This window comes from Aptenodytes patagonicus, chromosome 23 (genome assembly GCF_965638725.1).
Source record: "Aptenodytes patagonicus chromosome 23, bAptPat1.pri.cur, whole genome shotgun sequence".
NCBI lineage: Eukaryota > Metazoa > Chordata > Aves > Sphenisciformes > Spheniscidae > Aptenodytes > Aptenodytes patagonicus.
The window spans coordinates 6,725,566-6,747,352 of NC_134971.1; the positions used below are offsets into that span (position 1 = coordinate 6,725,566).

The 21,787-nt window shown below is 43.5% G+C and overlaps 1 protein-coding gene across 1 annotated transcript in view; it reads right to left on the reverse strand.

The window, feature by feature from the left end:
* BARX2 (BARX homeobox 2) overlaps window positions 1-21,072 on the reverse strand; it is a 36,730-nt gene extending 15,658 nt beyond the window's left edge. Inside the window, exon 1 of the mRNA XM_076358450.1 lies at window positions 20,874-21,072. Within this exon, the coding sequence (XP_076214565.1) occupies window positions 20,874-21,060 (187 nt within the window). The 5' untranslated portion in view covers window positions 21,061-21,072. The remainder of the gene's footprint in view (window positions 1-20,873) is intronic.
* Between the last annotated feature and the right edge of the window lie 715 nt (window positions 21,073-21,787).

The window sequence follows — 21,787 nt, forward strand, 5'->3', positions numbered from 1 at the left end:
AGGTGCTCTGAACCCGAGCAGATCTGTCCTAATATCTCCGATTAGGATATATGGGCCCAAGGCCATCGTGACTGGAAACAGCTCCAAATGGAGGGTGGGTTTGGACATGAACCTCCATTCCAGGCCCTTACTGTTTGGACTCCGAGGGAGTTTTAAGACCAGGCCACATTAGTCCCAGAGAAATAAACACGAGCACATCTCCATAAACGACAGCGCTCAGACTGTGCAGGAAAGTTACTGGGATACAAGCCACCAGCTCATTTACCATATCTGTATCGAGGGACACTTTGGCTCCATTAAGCCAACTTCAATTTGAAGCTCTTTCTTTTGAACTAAGTCATGTTAAATACTTCAGCCAAGTGTTTCCTCCATTACCGAGGGCAAGACTCAACTCTAGAGCTCGTCACCCGTTGGACCCAGATTTAGCAAGCAACGTAGCCAAAAGATTACAGAATCAAATAACTAGAAGGAAAGGATTTACAGGCAGTCTCTGGTCTTGTCCATTGGGGGTGGAGGAGAAACACTGCACCAAGACGACACAACTCTCAGGGTGTCTGAGCTTAAGTTGCAACAGGTTTCTGCCTTTTCCGATGACAGCCAGATGACTAGACATCTTGGGACACTGGGGAGAAACGTAGGAGGCCAAATCCAACCCTCTGTCCAGATGGTGTCACCAGTCAAGGAGCAAGATTTGGACTTAGATCTAGAAACAGATCATCAGAGCTGAGAGGTTACAGTTTAATGGAAGGGTAAGTCACGTTCTGTTCTTTATACTGCTCCCTAAGTATCTCTTACTGGCCACCGTCCAAGATACGAGCCTATATGGACTTTGGACTGACACATTATGACCATTCTTATAACCTTACGCATTGGATAAATAAATCTGCCTTCTCTCAGGATTTCACAGTTTCTGTCCAAGTTCAAATGCATAATGCCATGCGTGCATAAATCAATCAGTCCTTTACTTCCTGCTCTGTTAATTATTATCACAACATCCATAAGCAAACACTAGCCTTGGACAGCTGACTAGCCGTGCACACAAAAGCACTCTTCAGGTTTCTCAAGCCCACCCTTGTGTGAGCTCCAGCAAAAAGCTTGCCATAAATATCACTACCTCTTCCTGCCTCGAGCCTCTAAAACACTCTGGTGAGTGACACATGGGAAGAGAGAGAGTTCACTGGTTTCTAAACACCGGACTCTGTAAATTTTGCCTGATGGATCTTTTGGAAAATGTTTTCTTCTTCTCGGGAGAATAGTAGATCAGTGTTTAAAATACACAGACACCCCCCTCTTTTCCTCCACACTGAAATGAAAGGGGGACTTCAGCGAGTACCAGTGTTAACCTCAAAGAGATCTGTCGCATCTTGGCAAAGCCTTTGCCTCTTATAGTTGTGGCTTATCATCTCAAGGGTTGCTTTATTAATAAACTTGCCCCCATCAGGACACGTTTCGCAGAGAGGTTGGTCTCTCTGAGCTGCATATGATTCTTTGATCTTGCATCTGCCCTAACAGAGAGAAAACTCATCTCTGCTTCCTCTATGGACAAAAATAAACTCTGTGGACGATTTGGCTGAACAGCTGCACAAACAATGCAATTTAGAAGGATGCAAATGATACACGAGCAGGTTTTGTTCACAGCCTGTCTATCCTTTGTGTTTGCCAATTAGATCAACGATCTTAACCCAGCTCTTGTGGCTGGGGTAAGGAGGAGAGACATATACAGGGAATAAAGCTAAGCATAACGCACATCACAGTATTATTCCAGGAAGCTGAAACCCTATTATCAGAATCTAGAGCACCTTGGAATAAGGATTTCCTCCAAACCTGATCTTTTTGGTTGAATAAGCTGACAAAGACTATGTCACGGCTTCCACCAGCACAGGGCATGGCTATTTTTATTCCCTCCACATCAAATAACAGCACACCCATGTCACCCCACGGATTGAATCTTAACCCAAACAGAATGAATCAAGGACAGCTAAGCTTTCACTTTTTTTTTTTTTGGGGGGGGGGAAATACAACTGAATCTCCAGTTTATAGAAACCTTTCACTGCAAACCATTCTGCAACGTTGCTAAAAATCAGTGCTGGCAACTTCATTCCCAAAGCAGCTCCCCTGACTTCAGTAGGGCTGTCTACATTATATAAAGTTAGTCATGAGCTGAAGATGTTGCAAGAACCCTCAGCCATGCGGCTTCATCACTGCCTCTACCTGCAGCTGTGACTATCCAATATGGACATGGGGAGGCGGGATGCTCCCATCGGTTACACCCCCAGTCTCCAGGCAAACTGATATTCCACTCACTGCCAACATCTGCACTTAATTAGCCTGCCCTGTGGCCCCGGAGTGAGTGAGGATGAGGAAAGCTGCATTCACTGCTACAGACATCATGGAAAGAGCATGTCAGACTGCAGCATTACACATGTATTTTCACTGCAGAGTACAGCCGACGGATGACAACACAAGCAGAGCAGACAAGGCAGCTATGGGGTTGGTCTGTAGCAGGGAAACGGAGGTAAGCAACAAGCAGAATAGCCAACCGCTCGGTGGAGAAGGACCTAGAGGACTCCAAACAACAGCCCAGTCCGCCCTACACCAGGGTGTACTGTCTGCAGCAGATCTTCAGCCTGTACAAACTTGCATAGCCCCCAACGTCAAAACCAGTCTGATCTATAGTAGCTGAGACCCAGTCCATTCATTTCAGGGTAGGTGGTGGGGTTTTTTTCAGCTGAAGCACAAAACGAGTTTCACTCCTATTGAAATTCATCTAATCTCAAAAAGCAAGCTGAAAAATGTCTCAAGGATGGGCGGTCTCAAAATGGACGCACCCAGAATAAGTAGTTCCATGAGAAAAATGTCAACCTTAGAGTTGCAAAGCACTTTGGAGGCATGCAACCACTTACATGTCAGAAAAGCGATGACAAGGTTTATCTCGGCTACCGGGCTGCCTATACCACAGCACTGGTAGAAGGATAAGCCAGAAATTCCAGTTGGTGAGCTCTAGCTGTCCCAATCTTCAAAGAGTATGAGCCCTCACTCATGTCAGACATCAGCGTGCTGGGTTTTTTTCTGTTCCGATAGGAAGTCAGCCAAGGAGACACTGTTTTCACATCTCCAGACAAATACAGATTAGATTTAGGGTGGAGATAGGCCCTAATTAATCATAAGGGTTTGAATTAGGTTTCTACAGTGCACAAATTCTGCTAGCCTTAATTGCTAATTAATGCCATTATGGACAGAAATGTTAGAAGGACACCTGTTTGCGACAGCTCCAACCTAGAACTACAAACATGCCCCTAGAAACGCTCTGATTTAGGGATCCAGATGGGAGACCCTCCCTCACCCTAAGGTTTGGAGGGCTTTGAGTCAAAGCTTTGGTTATCGCCCATCTCTGGTTTTCATCAGCACATCTATTTACCTTCAGTTCTCCTGCGGCACCCGCCACTGAGGAATGCAGCATCGCCATGTTCCACGGGTCCGTCTGTGACTCGATCATCTCATTTAAATACCAATCACAGAAGTCAATACACAAAAAACAATGCAGCCCTTTCTTCCCTCCACACGTGTGTGGGTGTACAGTTCCCACTAGCATTAGAAACAACTCCAGGCTGATGGGAATATTGTCTTATTCCCACCGACTTTATTTACCCTCACCTGCCCCATAAAGGACCAAAAGAGCAAAGTTCTGTTCACTTAGATGTAGATTTTGGGGAAAGAGGACGTTAGGCATAGTGTTTCCAACACTGCCTTAATGTACAGTCTCAGCCAAGTCCCTGAATCTCACCGGACTCCTGTTTTCCCCACATGCAAAACGAGGACGGTAATACCTACCACACAAGGGTGTTGTACGGTCTGGAAAGCGCCACAAGGGGAAGGCAGAGGTGGTGTTATCTCACAGCTTGCTGAAGACATTTCCCATTAATAGATCGCATGAGCACTGCTCTGAGAACTCTCTTTTGTGTCATGCAATTACAAAATTCCTTAATGTGCCATTAATATATATGTTAATATTGAAGCAACACAGGTATCCTGTTATTGTGCAACCGGCAATGTTTCCACGGGAACTCCTCCAGTAACAGGCACATATGCAGCTCGTGGTTTATCAAACCAAAATAACTTTTTTCAGCTGTCTTTTTTTTTTTTTTTTTTTTTTAAGTTCTTCTAAACCAAGGAAGATATTCTGCCAAAGATCAGCTGTGGCTGCCAATTTTTACATGACGGTGATCTAAAGAAGTCTGCAGGGAGTATTTTTTTTATATTTCCCAAATACCACCATTACCAGACTCTTTTATGCCGCACTGCTGGGATGAAACTCATCTTAGATTTGGCATTTCCACGCTCCCGCTGCAGACAGCATGACAGACTCTACACTGCCCGTGTTTTCATTAAGCTTTGAAATGGGGGCCATATCCCACCTGGAACGTTATTAGATAATCTGTCCAGAGAACTTAAGCAATTATTGGCATTTACTGCTATATGATGAAAAGCAACCAACACTACCAACCCATCAAGCTGAATTGGTTTGCTTTGCTCAGCAATGGCATCATAGTTATGAGGGACCTTTTAAATTCTCAGCGCTAAATGAGCCTTTAATTTATATTTGGTGAACCACATACGAAAAAATGTTTCCATTCTAACATTTTTTTAAAAATCCTACTCATCTTTTTCTCTCTCTTGAAGTATCGATGCCCTGCCTACAGCTGTCTCTGTTTCCATCCCAGAAGATCTGCTGCGAAGCCAGTTCCAAGGTCTCGCAGTTTATGTAGAACTTTAGAAAGACTTGCTTGGACACTACAACCAATTTCACCCTCTTGAAACAGATTTTCTCCAATTCATTCAAGAGTGCTTTTTTAAGTCTTTTTCCTCCTTCCTTTATTAAGTCATTCTATAGAAACAAAAATCTTGACTTTGGATGCAATGTTGAATGCATACAGATACAGATATATAGTTGGTTTAATAAAAAGATGACTTCTGTGTCTAGCCTGTGTATTCAGACCACCACAAACACTCCACCACCACCTCCTTTACACATAGAAGATGACATAGTGTGGGGGGGAAGCGCAACTGAAACTAAAGCAAAATCAGGAACTTATAATCTGATACAAGAATTGGTTCAAAACAACTAAAGATTTCAAATTATTTTAGTCCTTTATTAAAACTAAATTAATAAAACAAAGACAGACTGGGTTTAAGGCATTTGAATAGCTTGCCCCTTCCAAATTTATAAAGTTTCAGACCGACAACACATTCCTACTCCTTTCCAACTTGGAGGGAACAAAATAAGAATCCCTAAAGAAAAAGAAAAATCCCATATTAAAAAAAAAAATCCACATGAGTGCATTACAAGGACATTACAAAGAGGCAAAAAAAGGCATCATTTTAATTATTTTCTCCTCTTTGTGGGTCACCGTTCGTTAAATTGTTGAGAATAAAACATGCTCCCACCAAGACGTTTAACATCTCATTTCCAGTACTGCTTGGGTGAGGAGACCAAATAAAAATAAATGGCTTCTACAATAAGACACATCATCCATTGTCAGCGTGTAAAACGCAGTCATTAATCACAGAAGCAACCTACCTATTATGGGTATTCAAGCACTGGCAATACAAATGCTTATAAAACAGGGGCTCCTTTCATAATTCCCTGCCCTTGCCTCTCAATAGTTTAGAGGATTAACCCTTTTACAACGAGGGATGGGCAAACTGGTTTTGCCTAATTCCAAACCAACTTGACGTCATGGGTTCGAAAGTTCGACTTGAACTCAAACATTGTCAGATGCAGCTTGTGCTGAGGAGAGACAGCAAGAAAGAACTCAAGGGAAGAAAAAGGAAGGAAGACAGCGAAAGAGCAAATCGAAAAACCCAGCAGGGCATGGACAGAATGAAAAAAGTCCGATAAAGGGTCAGGGGATGGGTAAAAATTGCTAATGAATGAGTTGAATCAATGCAGCTTTGTCTTAACACCTCTCTTAACATGATTTGCAGGGAAGCCTCTTCCCTCCTACAGACTTCTCTCTGGTGGGAAAAAAATACAGATTTTATTTGTACTTAATTAATCCTCATGAAGAGCACAGTTAAACGTACGCAATCCCCACTGACCATATTACTTTGGGCTTCTCTTGCATTTCTTAGCGAAGGATTTTACAATACTTTGCACAAGTGTGTAATGAACCGCTGCTTTCCTTTAACGAATGGGAAAGATGAGGCACGCAGCGAGCATGGAACTGGCTCCCCATCATACAGTGAGTCAAGGACAAAGCCAAGCAGAGATGGCCCAACCACCAAGGGTCCACTGCAAAGCTCTCAGCTATTCCACGGGCTCTGCAAAACCACAAACTCCATCCAGTTATCCCTGTTCCCAACAGCGGCGTGTCTCAAGCTGCCAGCTAAATGAATGCTCAGCAGAAGACATTCATCTGTTTGCAGTCTGATGCAATTCCTTTTCTTTTTCTACACACCCAAAACTTCTATTGACTTCAAGGAGTAAATAACAAGTGGGGACAGGGGGGAAATCAAGAGGTACTGAGAAAAGCAATATTTGGACATAATCTGCAGCACGCAAAGGGTTAAATTAGAGTTTAAAATACAGAAGCTTCGCTATTTACTGATTGTTGTAAAAAGTGAGACATCTGAATGAAGAAAATTCTTGTGGAGAGAAACCAGATGAGGTATGTATTTGAATTTTCTCACAACGTGCAAACTGGCCCCAGTTTAACCAGAGGCAAGAACTTTTCGAACACTTACATTAACTTTGTTATCAACTGGGCAAACATTTCCAATGTCGGTATCAATTTCTGGAGGCAAATTACCCATAATGGGCTTTGGGGAAAACAAACATTTTGAGAGGACGAATTAAAAGAGTCCACCACATTTTAAGCCACACTAAAGCTACGCGCCAGGTACTGGAAACGAACACTTAAGTTTCTTCTGGATGGATTTTTCAGTTAATTAACAAAGCAGCAGTAGGCAGCAGCAGCTATTCCATTATAACTTTCTTCATGTGTACGAAATACTCAGTGAATACCTTGTAGGCATGACGGGTTTCAGGGTAAAGTGGGCTATGTCCTCGTACACTGTCAGCAAGAAGTTCAAATCATTGCGGAGGTACTCAGACAGTCAGCACCAGCTCTGCTTCCTACGAAATATCGGGAGTTTTCCCAAGATATTTCACCTAGAGGAGATGTTTTTCTTCAAGCGAAGTTGCCGTCAAGGCACCGTGATGAATGAAAGCGTTTTCGGTAATCCTTCACTGTCCAAAAGGATTTTCTATCCCGTAATTTACTACAGGAAAGTACCATTTTTATTCTGCAGGCGTATATTCAGAGATAGAGAAATACAATCAGCAGGTAAAAACGTTGTCGCTGGTTTTGTTTTTTGAAAGGTAATACCAAAGTTAAGATCGCTGGTGAGCTAGTATGAGTCAAACAAATCATGCCTAGGCTGTGCTAAAGCAGTCAATATCGGTGAATAGAAAATAGCAATGCTCAGTTTTTAAATAGCTGTCAACTGATTTTAATGCATTTTTACAAGTTGTAACATGACTAATCGTGCTAATATTAAGAAGGGAGAAGTAAGGCATGGATCACAGAAATCGGTTTCTTCGAACATATTAAAGCCACAGTCAACTGTAACTATCGAGTTGTCTGCATTGCTTTCGTGGTAGCGTCTTTGTTCACCGATGGGGAAGAAAACAGGCAGTATTTCTTCCTAAGTTGAGTCTGTGCCATAGAAGTCCTCTGTCAGTGTTTATCATGGTTTTATCCCTTTTTCCTGATTGATGCTGCTGGATGGGTATCACTTTTACCCTTGTCTGAAGGGCAGGAATTTCTATTTCATAGTCGCGAGCTCTTTAGAAAGTGTTAGTGGAAGCTATTAATTGATCCTGCCATTAATAGAAACGCATGGAAAACAGAAAAGAATAGAAAAAAGGCGAAACAACCATGAAAACTGTGACAGCACAAAAGAGGAGGAAATAATTTGCCAAACTGACTTTGCCAGACTAAAAACCAAGTCCATTTAGCCAGCTAAACAGCTCTGAACACACTCCAGCACTCCTGTGCTAGCTGGGCATGCAGTCAAATCGATCTTTTTCATTTCCATCCACGTCCCATTTTCTGTCCTTTCACTGCTCTGCAAACGTCCAGCATCTCCATCCACCACACAGACGTTTCACAGAGCCTGAGCGATGTCGCGTCCTTAGTTAAAACAAGGATCGGGCCCCATCTTTCATTTTAAACACAGCTGCTTACCAAGACCGAAAACAAACCAGACCAACTTCAAACCCTGCAGAAGTCCTTTCACCGCTTGGCATTGACTGGGAGATCGTCTGTCTGCGGGGACGAATTTAGTTCACTGGGAGAGACAGGAGTGACCCCAGTTAACAGCTATTCCCTGTTGCATACGCAGCTCGCCATGTCCCAAGCTTCTGACAGATCTTTAGGGATGGCACTTCGGATGCAGTGCTAAAACCTCTCAAGACAGCCTTCCCCGTCAGACAAATGCAAGCCAGGAAACCCTATACCTGCCAACTCTGAGCTGCTCCAGACAGCAGGAGATGCCTTCGCCCTGCTGGAAAAGGGACGGTGAGAAGAAATTCTGAGGACAGAACAAAAAGGATCAATCCTGAATTTATTAAAAAAAAAAAACAAAACCACAAACACCTCAATTTTCTTGAAGCAAGCTTGTGAATCCCAATTTAAAAGATAATCTCCCTGATTTTTTGAAAACGCCACCATACGTTGTTAAACCTGAACGCGTTTATGAATCAATCTTTTTGTCACGTAGGTGATTTCTTTTTAAATAATATTTTGGATGCTGCACTTTGTTCAGCTGAGACAAAGACGACTATCCATAACCATTACGGTTTTGAGATTAGCAAATGCAAAAGTTTCAGCAGTTTATGAGCTGATACTTACACAAGTAAGCCCTCTAAATCCTGACAATTAGACGAAACAACACCGGGATTTCTACAACCTCGTCTCAGTCATCTTTGCTGTCCCTTCTCGCGCGATGGCTAGCCAGCTAGTCTCTGATGGACAGAAATACATCGACAGTATCAATTGCTGTGACATCTCTTCACAACAGACAGGTGCTATAGGGGTTGGGCACCAGTCTAAGAGGTCTCTCTCTCTCAGCCGCAAGAAAAAGGGTTTCATTAGAGCTGTGCAACTAAAATACTGTCAGTCTGGGATTTCGTAAATGCTTTTCTTTTAATGTAATTTAAGTGCTAAAACTACCTTATAATAATGTGCTTTGAAATGTTTACAGTTAAGGCATAATTGAATTTGACTCATTTTGGCCCTGATCCAACTACGATTTAATTGACTTCAGTGGGAGTTGGATTGGGCTCTAAGTAATTTTAACTAAAATAATCCATCAATTGTTCCTCACCCACTTCATCAAACTCCTTCCCATCATTTAGATTGCTCTGTAATTTATTGCAACAAGGTGAAACCAACCCTTCTAACTTCTGGCATGGCTTCCTGGCCCTCAGTGGAGAATTTCACCGCTATCGAGCAACCTAAAATAAATCTGCTTAAAGGAAAGCAAAAGAGCACAACGAAGAGCAGCTGGCAGAGATCCAAACTGCCTAGTACTGTCCTCTGCTGTTACAGAAAACTTCAAATATCAGCTCCTCCGCTATTTAGTCACCGCAGGAACAAAATGAACTGTTAGCAAAGCTGTCAAGAGGAGGTTTTGAACAAAACAGACAGAAGGGTGAAGTGAAATGTCTTCACAAACTCACGCAAGTGTTTCGTGGCCAAAAAAACCCCATTTGCTTCAGACTTCTCATCATTACATTGTATCGGTGATTACGTTACTCATTTCTATTTCAGGGGGACTTCTCATATTTTTCCTCTTTGAGCCACAAGAATAAATGCAAGCCAGAGCACTAGGCCTTCCCAAAGACGTATAAAGTTACGCAATTATACGTACGCGATAAGTACAGCATGCAAGTAGATACCTTCCGTAAGAAAGTACCACCGCTGCTAATTTTGCTTCAAAGATGACAGGTTAATCTGTCATAGAATACCCTATTTAAGTAACCACAAACATATCACACACGTTTCTCTGCCTTGTAAAAGAAAAAGAGATGCTTTTATTACGGCTGCAACCCATCTGCGCTTAAACAACAGTCTTTTGTTTTTTAATGTATAAACGTAGGCAGCTGTACACTAGATGTGGCAATAAGTACCTGTACACTCGAAGCTACAGGGACCCGTTCTTGCTTCAATATTCATTCTGAAGATGTCTATTAAAATTCAATTCAGGTGACATCCAACCTCTGTAAGCTGAAATCCCAGTTAAAAAAAAAAAGAAAAAAGAAAAAAAAAGAATTGGCATCATCAGGAAAACTAGCCATTAACTGTCCTGTAACTTGCAAGATAATCATTAGTAGAACTATCCAAAGGCAAATGATGCGCCAAGTGTTTAAAGATGACTTTATGACTACATTGAAAACTCTTATTTTGAAGAAAATCCTCAAAATGAATAGCGAGATTATGTGAGTTACAGGGCAAATACAAAAGCTTCCTATTCAAATCCTTCTTTGCATGAGTAGTCCTGTTGAAGTTAGCCAGCTAACGCCATAAATAAAAACCACTGGCATGTTAAAGAATTTACAAGATAAGACCTGAATACGCACATCCAAACACATTTTAAGGTCACTGTAAGGTTGTTGCTCCCAACCTCACAGGAAAAAAGAGCATATGGATTTGCAAATTTTCTGTCATCACATTTTCAAAGGGAATTTTATTCTTCTTATATAGGAAGTTCTGGAAAACTGTTTTTCTCCTTCCTTCAAAAAAAAAAGAAGTGATTTTTTACAGAAAAATGAAAAAAAAAAAAGCAGAGCTTTTGTCTGGGAGCTGTTAAGGGTGGCGTTCTTTCCGGTTTTGTGTTTTAGACAGAGCTCAAATATTCTGGAAATAAATACTGCCAAAACCATAGTTTTATAAAAATCTCGTACGGGGAAAAGACTGTCTTTTCCCACTCATCATATATGCCAGGATATTCTCCTAGAAAACGTCTTGTTGTTTTTACCGAAAGTCATTTCTTCTTACTAAGCTATAGATATTTATGCTCTACAAAAGTGCCAGCTATGAAGAGGTACGCACAGGCCAGTCAAAAAAAGGAAATTAATTGGGGGGGGTTTCGTGTGTGGGCTTTTTTTTTTTTTTAAATAAGCAAGAGATGCTGGACTGCCTTTCCGTGTGGCGCACTTGAGAGAGAGAGGTTTACACAGACAACGAGCTGATGTTGACCCCAAGAACGCTACCACCCTCATGAATTCTCCTCAGGTAGCTAGGAGCAGAATCAGACCTTTAGCATCCTCGTGGCACATGCTCTACCAGCATCGCCCAGACCTCGCTGGACTTGGCCCCTCTGGAGGCCAGGGTACGTTCAGAGGGGACACGTAAGAAGCAGCAAGTATATAAGTTCATTTGCAACACCGGGATGTGCTAACGGCAGTCGGAAGAGATTTGAATACCAGTGCGGGGGTCCACGTTCGGGAGGATGGAGGATTATCTTCAGAAAGGCAGTTCTTCACCCTTCCCTTCAGTTACTTAAACGGGTCTCGGCGCCGAGTACTGTCGGCGTACACAGTACACCTGTCCGAAGTATCGGCTACTGGTAACTCGGTGTTCTTCCGAGCTGTGTTCTGGCCAAGAGAAATGAGGGAGAAGATGCCAAGAATCAGTCAAAACGTAAAGTTACATGAAAGGAAGATGGAAAATATTAAGTATTTACTGTGTTAGCCAGGTCCTAACACCAAATCTCCACATATTTTTAAAGATGTCATTAAAATGTAGCTTTGGGAATTTCACATCGCTCAACAAGGGCTAGAAGCCTCTCAGCTAGATTCTCCCAGAGTGCCAGGAACACAAGAAATAATAGATAACCTGGGGGGGGAGAAATCCATCTCCAATATTTCCCTGGATGGTGATATTAATATGACCTCACGATTTATTGCCACTAAGCTACTCTGAAACTCTCGCATTCATCTCACCCATGCAATCTATGGGAAGAGCGAAGAGACACGCCATGGCACAGAAACTCTTCCCAGCAGAGCAAGAAACGTGAGCGATGCGAAGAGGGGACACCTTCCTGTATAAGTCCACGTGAGCGGACGCTGTTGTGCCCATCAGCAGGAGGCATAACTTGGTCCGTCTCACCTGAGCGGTGCAACGCTGTGCTCCGCTCCCCACCGAGCAAAAGTGAACAGAGGACATCCACCGCCCAGCTCCCGTTAGCTTGTTCTTGTGATCCTGTTCTGTTACGGACTTTGTCTTGACTTACACAAATACAGCTGAGATCACAAACCAGGTCCTAAACTTTCCAAGGAACTATTACTTCCTAGCAAATGACGCTCGTGTTAACACGTTCTGGCTTCTGCAGTCCAGTTGGAGCAATTCTTAAACAGAACTGACTGAAAACATTCGGTTGTAACTTCCTCTCATCAAAAAAGGAAAAAAGAAAAAAAAAGAAAGAAAATTTTGCCACACAGAAAGTAACTTCATTGCTTTGCCAAATGTCTCATATAAAAAAGGAAAGTGTTAGAAAGTTTCGTTTCAGCCTTTAGAAGATATGTTTTCATTATTTGATTCCAGATCAAGTATTTTCTCTGATCTGATTCCCCACTACTTTTTAAACTTTTAACTTGCCAAAATAAATCTAAAGCATTTTGTTTCACTCTGAACTGAAAAGGACAAGTGATTATTATTTCTTCTCTCTACCAACAAACCAAAACATCCATTTTTCTGACTAATTCTAGTATTTCCGCTTTGATGCGACAAAATTTTGTACATGGTCTGCAAATGCAAAGCCCAAGTTTCTAGCTCCTCCAAGCAGGGCTGCACAGCCACCTCTAGCTGGACAAGGTATCAAGGGAACAAGCATAAGAAATAAATCATCAGAATCGAGAAATCAAGATCATCTGAGCAACAGCGAGCAAGAGCAGAGCCTCTCTCTAACCCGGTAAATGCCAGCAGTGGATTAAGAAACAACTCTAGCGAGCGTATTGAGCAAGTCGTCTACAGAGATCAATTCCTGATGTGAAGATCAGTTCCAGATGATCAGCTCTGCCATCTATCGCATCCAGCTGCATGCAAATCTTCCTTCCTCACAGGCTTGCTCTGAGGGCACGGAAGCGACTTAAAGTCAGAACGGCAGAGATTTCTTTCAATCATCCAAACCTGCTTACAGCACTCCGATCAGCAGTGAATCCCTTCTGAAGGTGGATCAACGGTCCGATCAACACACCGCCAAGATTATGATACTGCGAGCTGTCCTTCACCGTACTCTTAGCTGGAAAATAAATGTAATGCTCAACACAAGTAAACAGAAGAAAAAACAAAAAGTCTCCTTAGCTACTGCTCTGCTCCGTTCCCCGTAGCCTGGCGGGTTGACTGGGAGCTTCACACAACTCGTTGGCTCAAAACAGCCTGGCTTCTTTTTCCCCAGCTTCCCCGGTGAAGATCCTTGCCCTTGCTCATGCCCAGCTAGTACTGAAGGCAGCAATGCTGGGGGACATTTATTCTACTGGACAAGCCTTTCTTTTCCTGCATTTTACAGCAGCAAGTTGAATAAAAGTCATACAAAGAATAATCACAGCAACTTGAGAGCTGTGGCACTAGGTCCGTATTCCGCAGTCTCCACGGGCGGTGTCCAAATCGAGGACACTTTTTACAAATCTACAGCATTTAAACCTAAACCGGTGTGTAGATAGATTTAAACTGCGCTTCAGTGCAAGCCGTGAGGCTTTAGAAAATAAGGTGTAGGTGTCAATTTTCCCAGTGGAATCCCACATTCATTAATACCTCCTATCATAGCATTCCTCCGCAACGCTTATTCATGCTTAACCACAACGCCGATTACTTTCCACAGTAGGTTTTATTGCAATCACTGGGGTGTGATTTTCTGTTTTGTTCCATGTAGTTTTGCCTTTCATTAATTTCTTTTATTCACTATTAACTGTACTGAGACACAGACAGCAAAACCCAGTCTCGACTCCAAATTTTTAAATATCTAGCATTGAAACCTTGAGAGCCAGATTTCCCTCCTCAGCCTAAGTGAGAACTGTTTTCAAATTCAGACTCTGATCTGGCTTTGCTTCTGACATACCACCTCTAATACTGGATGTAATCTGACAGAGAAAATTGACGGACTCTTCTGCGAGTACATAGTTATTTTTAGCCAGCCCATTATTATCCCTCATATGCCACTTTTTGGCATTTCTGAACTAAAGACATCAAAACATGTAAAAACCAAGGCGGACATCCTGAAAAACGCCAAGGCTCTTTAAAATTAAATTTTTTGCCCAATCTTCAGCAGTTACAGATGAATCCACCTTCAAAGCCTATAGCATTTGTTCTGTTTACCTCGGCTGATAAGCTGGTCTTCAGCGTGATTGCTCCAGAAAGACTTTGTGTTGTAGGGCTAACATGGACGGGGAGTTATTTGGCTGAGAGTTTTGAGAAAACTCACTTTCCTGAGGTTGTAGCTGAGTAAATCACGCTACGGGAGCAGGGAGACAGTTCCGACAGTAAATTCTGGCTTTTCTAGGTTTTCAGAGGACGCTCTGAGACATCAGCATAAATGCGACTGCATCTTCTAGGACCTGTATGCAGTAACGTCATCTCTGAATTCTCTTACATTTATTAGGAATACTTGCTAGCTTCCCTAATACGGGATCAGAGACACCTACAGAAGCAACACGTTGTATTTTGCAAGATTAATAGATTTCCTTTGTCATTTTGCCTTTACTTTTTGCTATTAAACTATAGCATTATAATGATCTTTGCACGCTAAACCAAATAAATGTAGGCAGTTTTCAGAAGGCTTTTTTCTTCCTTCATATGTTTGCACAAATAATCAGAAAAAATCCCAAACAGCATTGCAGCAACGTAGATTTCCACACAGAGACACTTACAGCTTTGCAATTTAAGTTGGCACCCATCACTCTCTGCTGCCGTATAAACAAGCACACGCATTTTGGCCCGCTTCCCTCAACAAACGCATTTTGGGACACGGGTCTTTCAGGGACCTCCTGAGTCGTCAAGTCCCAGCCCCTGCCACCGCAGGCACGCATTTAAGACATCTGGGTCTCCTGAGCAGCCGCTTCCACGCACCGCAAGACCAAAACTCTTTCCAACACCTTGCAATAACGACTGGGATGCCACAGCAAAGCCTTACACCTGCAGTGTACTGGGGGATGGCAGTTCAAGCCCAGCTGAAGGTGCAGGGCTGACGGGAGGCTGGGCACGCTCGGGTTCAAGTTAGCCTGGTAGAAGGTATACCCACAACTTTGTATTTGCTTTATTTAACGGGATTAATCCAGCTGTTATGTTTCAGATAACGCGCTTTTGAACGGATGGCATCTCATTTTTCCCCACATTGGGACATACGCTACATGGATTCCCCTTTCCTTTCCCACAGTGCCCTGCTTTCCCCCAGGAACTCCGTAACAGTATCCATTTATTTTAAAGGAAAAAGGTTCAGCAAGTATTTGAGCAAAAGAAACGGCTTCCACCCCAATTTTAAGTAATGTCCCAGAGCAAATTCAAACCTTGCCCATATCAAGGCCTTTTTGAACAGAATCAGAAGGAATCTTGTTGTAAGGTCACACATAAAAACTGAGCTGTTTTAAGACGCAATAAATCTACTTTCTCACCATGGTTTCCTAAAAAGGCTGACAAGACTGACTGAGGACCAGGAATATCAGAGCTCACACTTCATCGCACGAGCAATGATTCCCCGCCAGCCCCAGTGGTTGCAGGTATCGCTTAGTTTAATCTAGAAAATATCCAATATACCAGAAAAATGACAGCTCAAAAAAACCTTTGGGGTAGACGGTTCCCAATTTCATCCTAAGATAAAACAACAGAAGACAGACAAAAGAACTGGAAAAGAAGAATTCAAGTTTTGAACAATTCTGTACTAGATACCTGCCTACATTAAAACCCCAATTGCACAAATACTGAACAAGGTCTCCGCCTCAAAACCCCCCCACACCAAACAAACAAACAAAAAAACCCCCACCCAACCAAAAAAAAACCCCACCAACCCCCAAAAAACAAAATAATACATTCAAGGAAGCAAGTCATAATTATTAGTGTTCTTTAAAGGCAACTTGTTCCACAGACTAGCAAGCAGAGCAGTAAACTTTGAAAAAGATGTAAACAAGCTGAGAAAATTAAGGTTATGTCCACTTCCAGAAGTTGTGGCACTTTTAAATATACATAGAGCAGTACAATCCCCTTTAACACAACTCCCCTTACACAAGTGTAACTATTTGATATCCAAGTAGCTAATTCTCTCAGAAGACAAGTAAAACCGCACCGATATAAGGCATCCTTGCACCTGTAAAACTACACTCATGCAAGGCGTTGTTCTAGTACAGCTACTGTAGCAGGTAAAAGAGAAAGCAGCGCAGTCCTACCCGGGATGCGTACCGGTAAAAAAACTTGGTGTAGAATGGCCATAAATGACACTGATGCTCGTTGGCGTTTAAGTTATAAATCACTAAGATAATTTCAAATTTGAGGTATTCTGATGAGCTCCAGAATGGGTCCGGGTAGAAATGACTGCACAGGATAGATCACAAATAATTTTGACTACGAACTTTGCTAAAATAAACTGAAAACTCTTAAAAAGCTCTCTCTTGAAAGAGGCAACGCGATTCTTTTTAATTCAGCCATCTTAATTTAACTGGGATAGCTTAGAAAGGACATGCAAGACCAATATTGTCTATTATCAACATGCAATGTCACGAATTCCGCTATCACCAGGGATAGTGCGCAACTCCCCCCCCCCGCCCCGGCCACGACCACCCTGGTGTTTCTTTTTCAAGCTCTTTTAGTTACTTCAATAAATATGAAACATATCCAGTTTGACCTCATAACATCACACCCTGACAATGTCCTTTGATTCTTTATCGTGCCCGTAACTACAAATACGGCATTTGGATTTGGAATGTATCGCTGAACCAAGATTTTAAAAAATCCAGGAAACCAACCAGAATCGGTATAGACTCACCTACAAATATTTTTAAACGTAAAATTAAAAAATTATATAAAGACAATTTGAGAAGCGATTCCTACAGGATTCTGCTCAGTCGAAAAGCAACCTTCAGAAATCACTATAAGCAACCAAGCACAGTATACATGAACACTGTAATCATTACTTATACAAATTAATTAGGTATGACATAATGGGAAAAGCCAATAAAAATATAAATATCATGAAACAAAATAAATAATGTTTTCACTAAGTCATCACAATCCAAGAAGTCATAAATCAAAGAGGTATTAACCACCATCTGAAAATATTTCTGTTTAAATCTCTTTTTTTTGCTGTTGTTGTTATCATAAGGGCTCTGAACCCGGGCGTTTTGTTACAGATTCAGTATGAGTACAGCCTCGGTTATTTGGCTCAATAAATGCCACAATACATGTTCATACACCAAATTTTAAGCTAATGATGGATTGGTTTCACAGGGAATTGCATTTTTCTTTCCAAAGAAAAATTTTGGCTGGGGTTCGTTCCAAGCTCTTCGCGATGGGAATCTCCCCAGTGAGATCGGGGAGCTTTGCATTAGACCGCCTGAATGCTCCTCACGACTAAAACGTCAGTCTTCGCCTTCACGACGCACAGGGAAAAGTCCCAAACGCTCCTTCCACTCCCCATCCCCCTCTACTTAACGAATTTTGTTTTGTCCCAACTCAGCTGCACATGCTTAAATATTTAGTGTTTGATCATAGCCAAAAGAAAAAATACTTTCCATTTGGTTACCGATGGGTTTTTTCCCTCTTGGCTTAACAAAGGATGTTGTTAAACACACAGGCTGTGCAACTCCAACATCGTGTATCTTTCAGCTCCAACTAGATCATAAAGGCACACCAGGCTTCTCTGACTTCACCCAAGATGAAAGAACTATTAACTCTTTAGCCCATGAAAACGCCTGCAAAATTTGGCTCCTGACTCGAGAAAAAGCCATGCTGCTGAAGAGACGTTCAGCTGAAGTAACTAATCACTCATTGCTGGTTCAAACACCCCCCAAGTCCCAGCTACGACTACACCGGCAAGGTGAATTTCTGCGATTTAGATTAAGATTCATTTCTTTCAGACCGCAAAGAGACCAAGTGCTCGCTCCCTTCCCGATTAGCTCAGGAGACAAAGGAAACACAGGCAGTAAGTTAAATGCCATAGCGCCGTATTTCTGCAGCCTTTAGTCCCTACGTGGGTTCGGGGTTTTTTGTTTTGTGGGGTTTTGTTTGTTTGTTTTTAAACAGATTCGTGTTGGGTATTTTTCAAATTCTTCCATATTTAGTTCTCTTTTGTGGTATTGTCCACTTCTTAGACAATGACAGAATTTCCTCTCTTTTATAATTTAAAAAAAAAAAAAAAATTCCCATTACCTAATTAGGACTTCAATTGTACCTATAAACCTTAGAAGGCTTACAATTTGGAAGCGTGGACTTTTGTAGCGGTTTCTTTTATGGTTTTAATCCCGCAAGCAAATCTCTCTCCGTACTTCACTTCTCAAGCACTGCAACTCCATAAAGCTTATTCCATTGGAAGCAGATATTCACAATCCACCCTGACACAGGGACAGGCCAGAGCTTGGGCTAGAAACACAATCTTGAGAGCAAATTCATGAAAGATCCCAGGCACAAAGAGAAACAGGGCTTTAATTGAACAGGAACCCCAAGAGTCACACTAGCATCACTCGGAATCCACTGCTGAATCACGTGGGGATTATTAATGAGTATTTAATTAATATATATTAGTCTTGCAAAGACAATGTTTGCTATACTTGACACAGAACTGCGTATTAAAAAAAAATTCGCTCTTTTTTTCCCATGGGGGTGGTGAGACTCAAAACAGCTGCTGGGAACCGCCCCGCCCATCAAAAATGCTCAGGATCCCTCAGCCTAAACGTGACGTTCAAATCATGGTTTTTGAGGCCGACCTAGCCATACGTGCTTCTGCATATTGGTAAACATTCAGGTTAACATTCCTTTTGGGTGCTAAAGGGAGCTTTCTTTTCTAACGCTTCCTCTTTCCGTACAGAAGGAGATAGAAATCTCCTTCCCCTTCCCGGCAGAGCGAGGTCTGTGGAAGTCACGCCACTGACTCCGATGTGAGCAGAATTGGGCCCTCTCCGCGTAACTGCAAGCTGCCACACACCGAAACCGTTTGGGACTTTCATGCCTATTTTGGCCAAGCACAGAATTTCACTGTCTAATGCAGTAGTGAGGGATCAGCTCTGAAAAATTCCCTTGTCAGCAATATCTTGATTAACGACCAGATCTTCTTGTATAAGAATATGTCAGAGAGTAGTCAGAGAGGGCAAGGAACGTCACGCACAAATGGATCGGGAGAAATAAACGCTGAATGAGGATCGCACTATTCACGTAACCTCTTTCAAAAAGTTGGTCATCATGGATCTTAATTCTGATCCGGCCTCCTAATCACTTCTGGATCTTTAATTATTAGTATTTATAAAATAATTACTGAGGTTGGAGGAAGACTTATGCTTGGACCAAGGGTTTAGTCTACTTGTCAAACTCTTCGGTAACCTAACAGCAAGTTTTATTTTAGCGCAGCTCCACTAAGACCTGAAAAGTTCCTTCTTATTTATATTCAGCCAAGCATTAAAAACAAAACAAAACCCCAAACCTCAGCCAAAGTGCAGGCCTTGAATTTTTAAACGCAACTTAATACAAATGCAAAATGAACATGCCCAGGAAAGAGAAAGGAAAAACAGAATTTTATGACCTTGGAATATATATTATTTTACCAGGAATTAGCCCTTTACAAATATTTTTCAATAGTTAAGATTTTTTGAAGAATATATTTTTAAGTTTCAGTTTCATCACCTGATTCTCTTAAGACATTAGGTGTCACCATTGGACGTGTGGCCTTACGGGAAGAATATAACTCTGGAACACTGCCTACTTCACCAGAAAAAAGAAGGTGGGGGTTTTTTTCTTTTTTTAAATCTGGAATGCATTATAAGAATGATATTTTTACTTTTAACGTGGATTTTTAAAGGCTCACGTTACAGCAATCTCTTTGTGAAATTTAATAACGCCCGTGGTCAAGACCCAATCGCTCCTTTTGTTGCATTAAAGGCAGTGGTATCTGTCCAGGACAGAGATCCAGTTGTATGTATTTGTCTGGGGTGTCTATGTCTATGCAGACATAGCCTGCAAAAGCAACGCAAGTATTCTCACATCATCCCTGCTAGAAACAGCCTAACTTGTTTCCAAGGAAGAGAGAATTTAGGGTCGAAAAAGTTGCGTCTCAATAGCAGTTTCTCTCCTTTTTCAAATTTTCTATTAGTTTCTTTGTACTCCCATGGATGGCAACGAAAAAAACCACCAACGGTTTCAAGGAGCACAAGCTCAAGGCCGCTTTCTCCTCGAGGACCTGCCCTCCGTTACCTCCTTAGCATTCGCATCGGTTCTTTGCTTGTGAGCACCCCGAGGACGGCTGAGGCTGAGGCTGAGGCTGAAGCCGAAGCCCAGCGCTGCGGACCGGAGGTTTACCGGGCGGCATCTCCCCCCTCCCCTGGAAAACACAGGGAGCGGGAGCAAACCCAAACCCTTCCGCTGGGGACGGGGCGTGAAAAGTGGGGTTCGCGGCCGGGACCGGGTTTGGGGGGAGCCTCCTCCGCTTCAGAGGAGCGGGACACGCAGGGGTTTGCTCGCCCCACCGAGGTAAGAGAGGCTCGGCTTGCAAACGGTGCCTCTGCGCCCCGGCATCCTCCAAGCCCCTGGGCAGGGGGCTGCTTCGCCCCCGTTTCCCTCGGGAGAGCCCCCCCCCCCCCCCGCCCCGGGCTTCGCTCCGCGGGGGAGCAGCCTTACCGGCGCAGGAGTGCAGCGGCTTGGGCCGGACCAGGAGGGACGGGCAGACGGAGTAGAGGGAAAGTTTCTCGAAGTAATCGCAGGTCTCCTTGGAGAGGATCTCGTCGATCATGAAGGTCTTGTAGCGCCGCCTGCCTGCCTTGGCGCGGCCGGGCGCGGCGAGCCGCGGCTGCGGTTGGCAGTGCATGGCGGGGCCGCCCGCCGGCCCCGGGGCTGCGCGGGGGCTGCGCGGGGCTGCGCGAGCCGCGGGCGGCCGCGCATGGGGCGTCCACCGCCCCCGAGCGCTGCTGCTGCTGCTGCCCCCCCCGCCGCCGCCGCCGCCGCCGCCGCCGCCGCCGCCGCCGCCGCCGCCGCCGCCTCCTCCTCCTCCTCCCCGCTCCGCGCCGCTCAGCTCAGCTCCGCTCCCCCCCGCGCTCGGCAGCGCCGGGCTCCCCGCTATATAAACCTTCCGATAAGCATCTCTCCACGTCCTTTTTAGGACGCTCCGGCTGTCAATCAGGGCGCCCGCTGCTCCCCGGCGAGCACCATTGTTACCCTGCGCCGGGCTGGGAGGATCCCGCCGATCCTCTCCCCTCCCTGCTCTCTATTTTAAGATACTGGGGTGTGTGTCTGTCTTTTTTTTTTTTGTGTGTGTGTGTGCAAAAACTGGAAAGGTTCCAGATTGGGGCTGGCTTTTTTTTTTTTCTCCCTCTCCTCTTTCCCCCTCCTTTCTTCTCTCTCTCCCCTCCTTCCCCTCCTCTAGCCTGTAATTAGTTTAAGAAAATTAAAAATGCACATCCCGCAAATGCGGGCTGCCGGCGGGCGAGCGCCTCTTCCCGAGCCCCTACAGCTTTCGCCGATCGGCATCGAGCCTTCTCCCCAGCCGCGAAGTGCTGGAGAGCGGCGGGGGGGGGGGGAAAATACGATTTATAGGT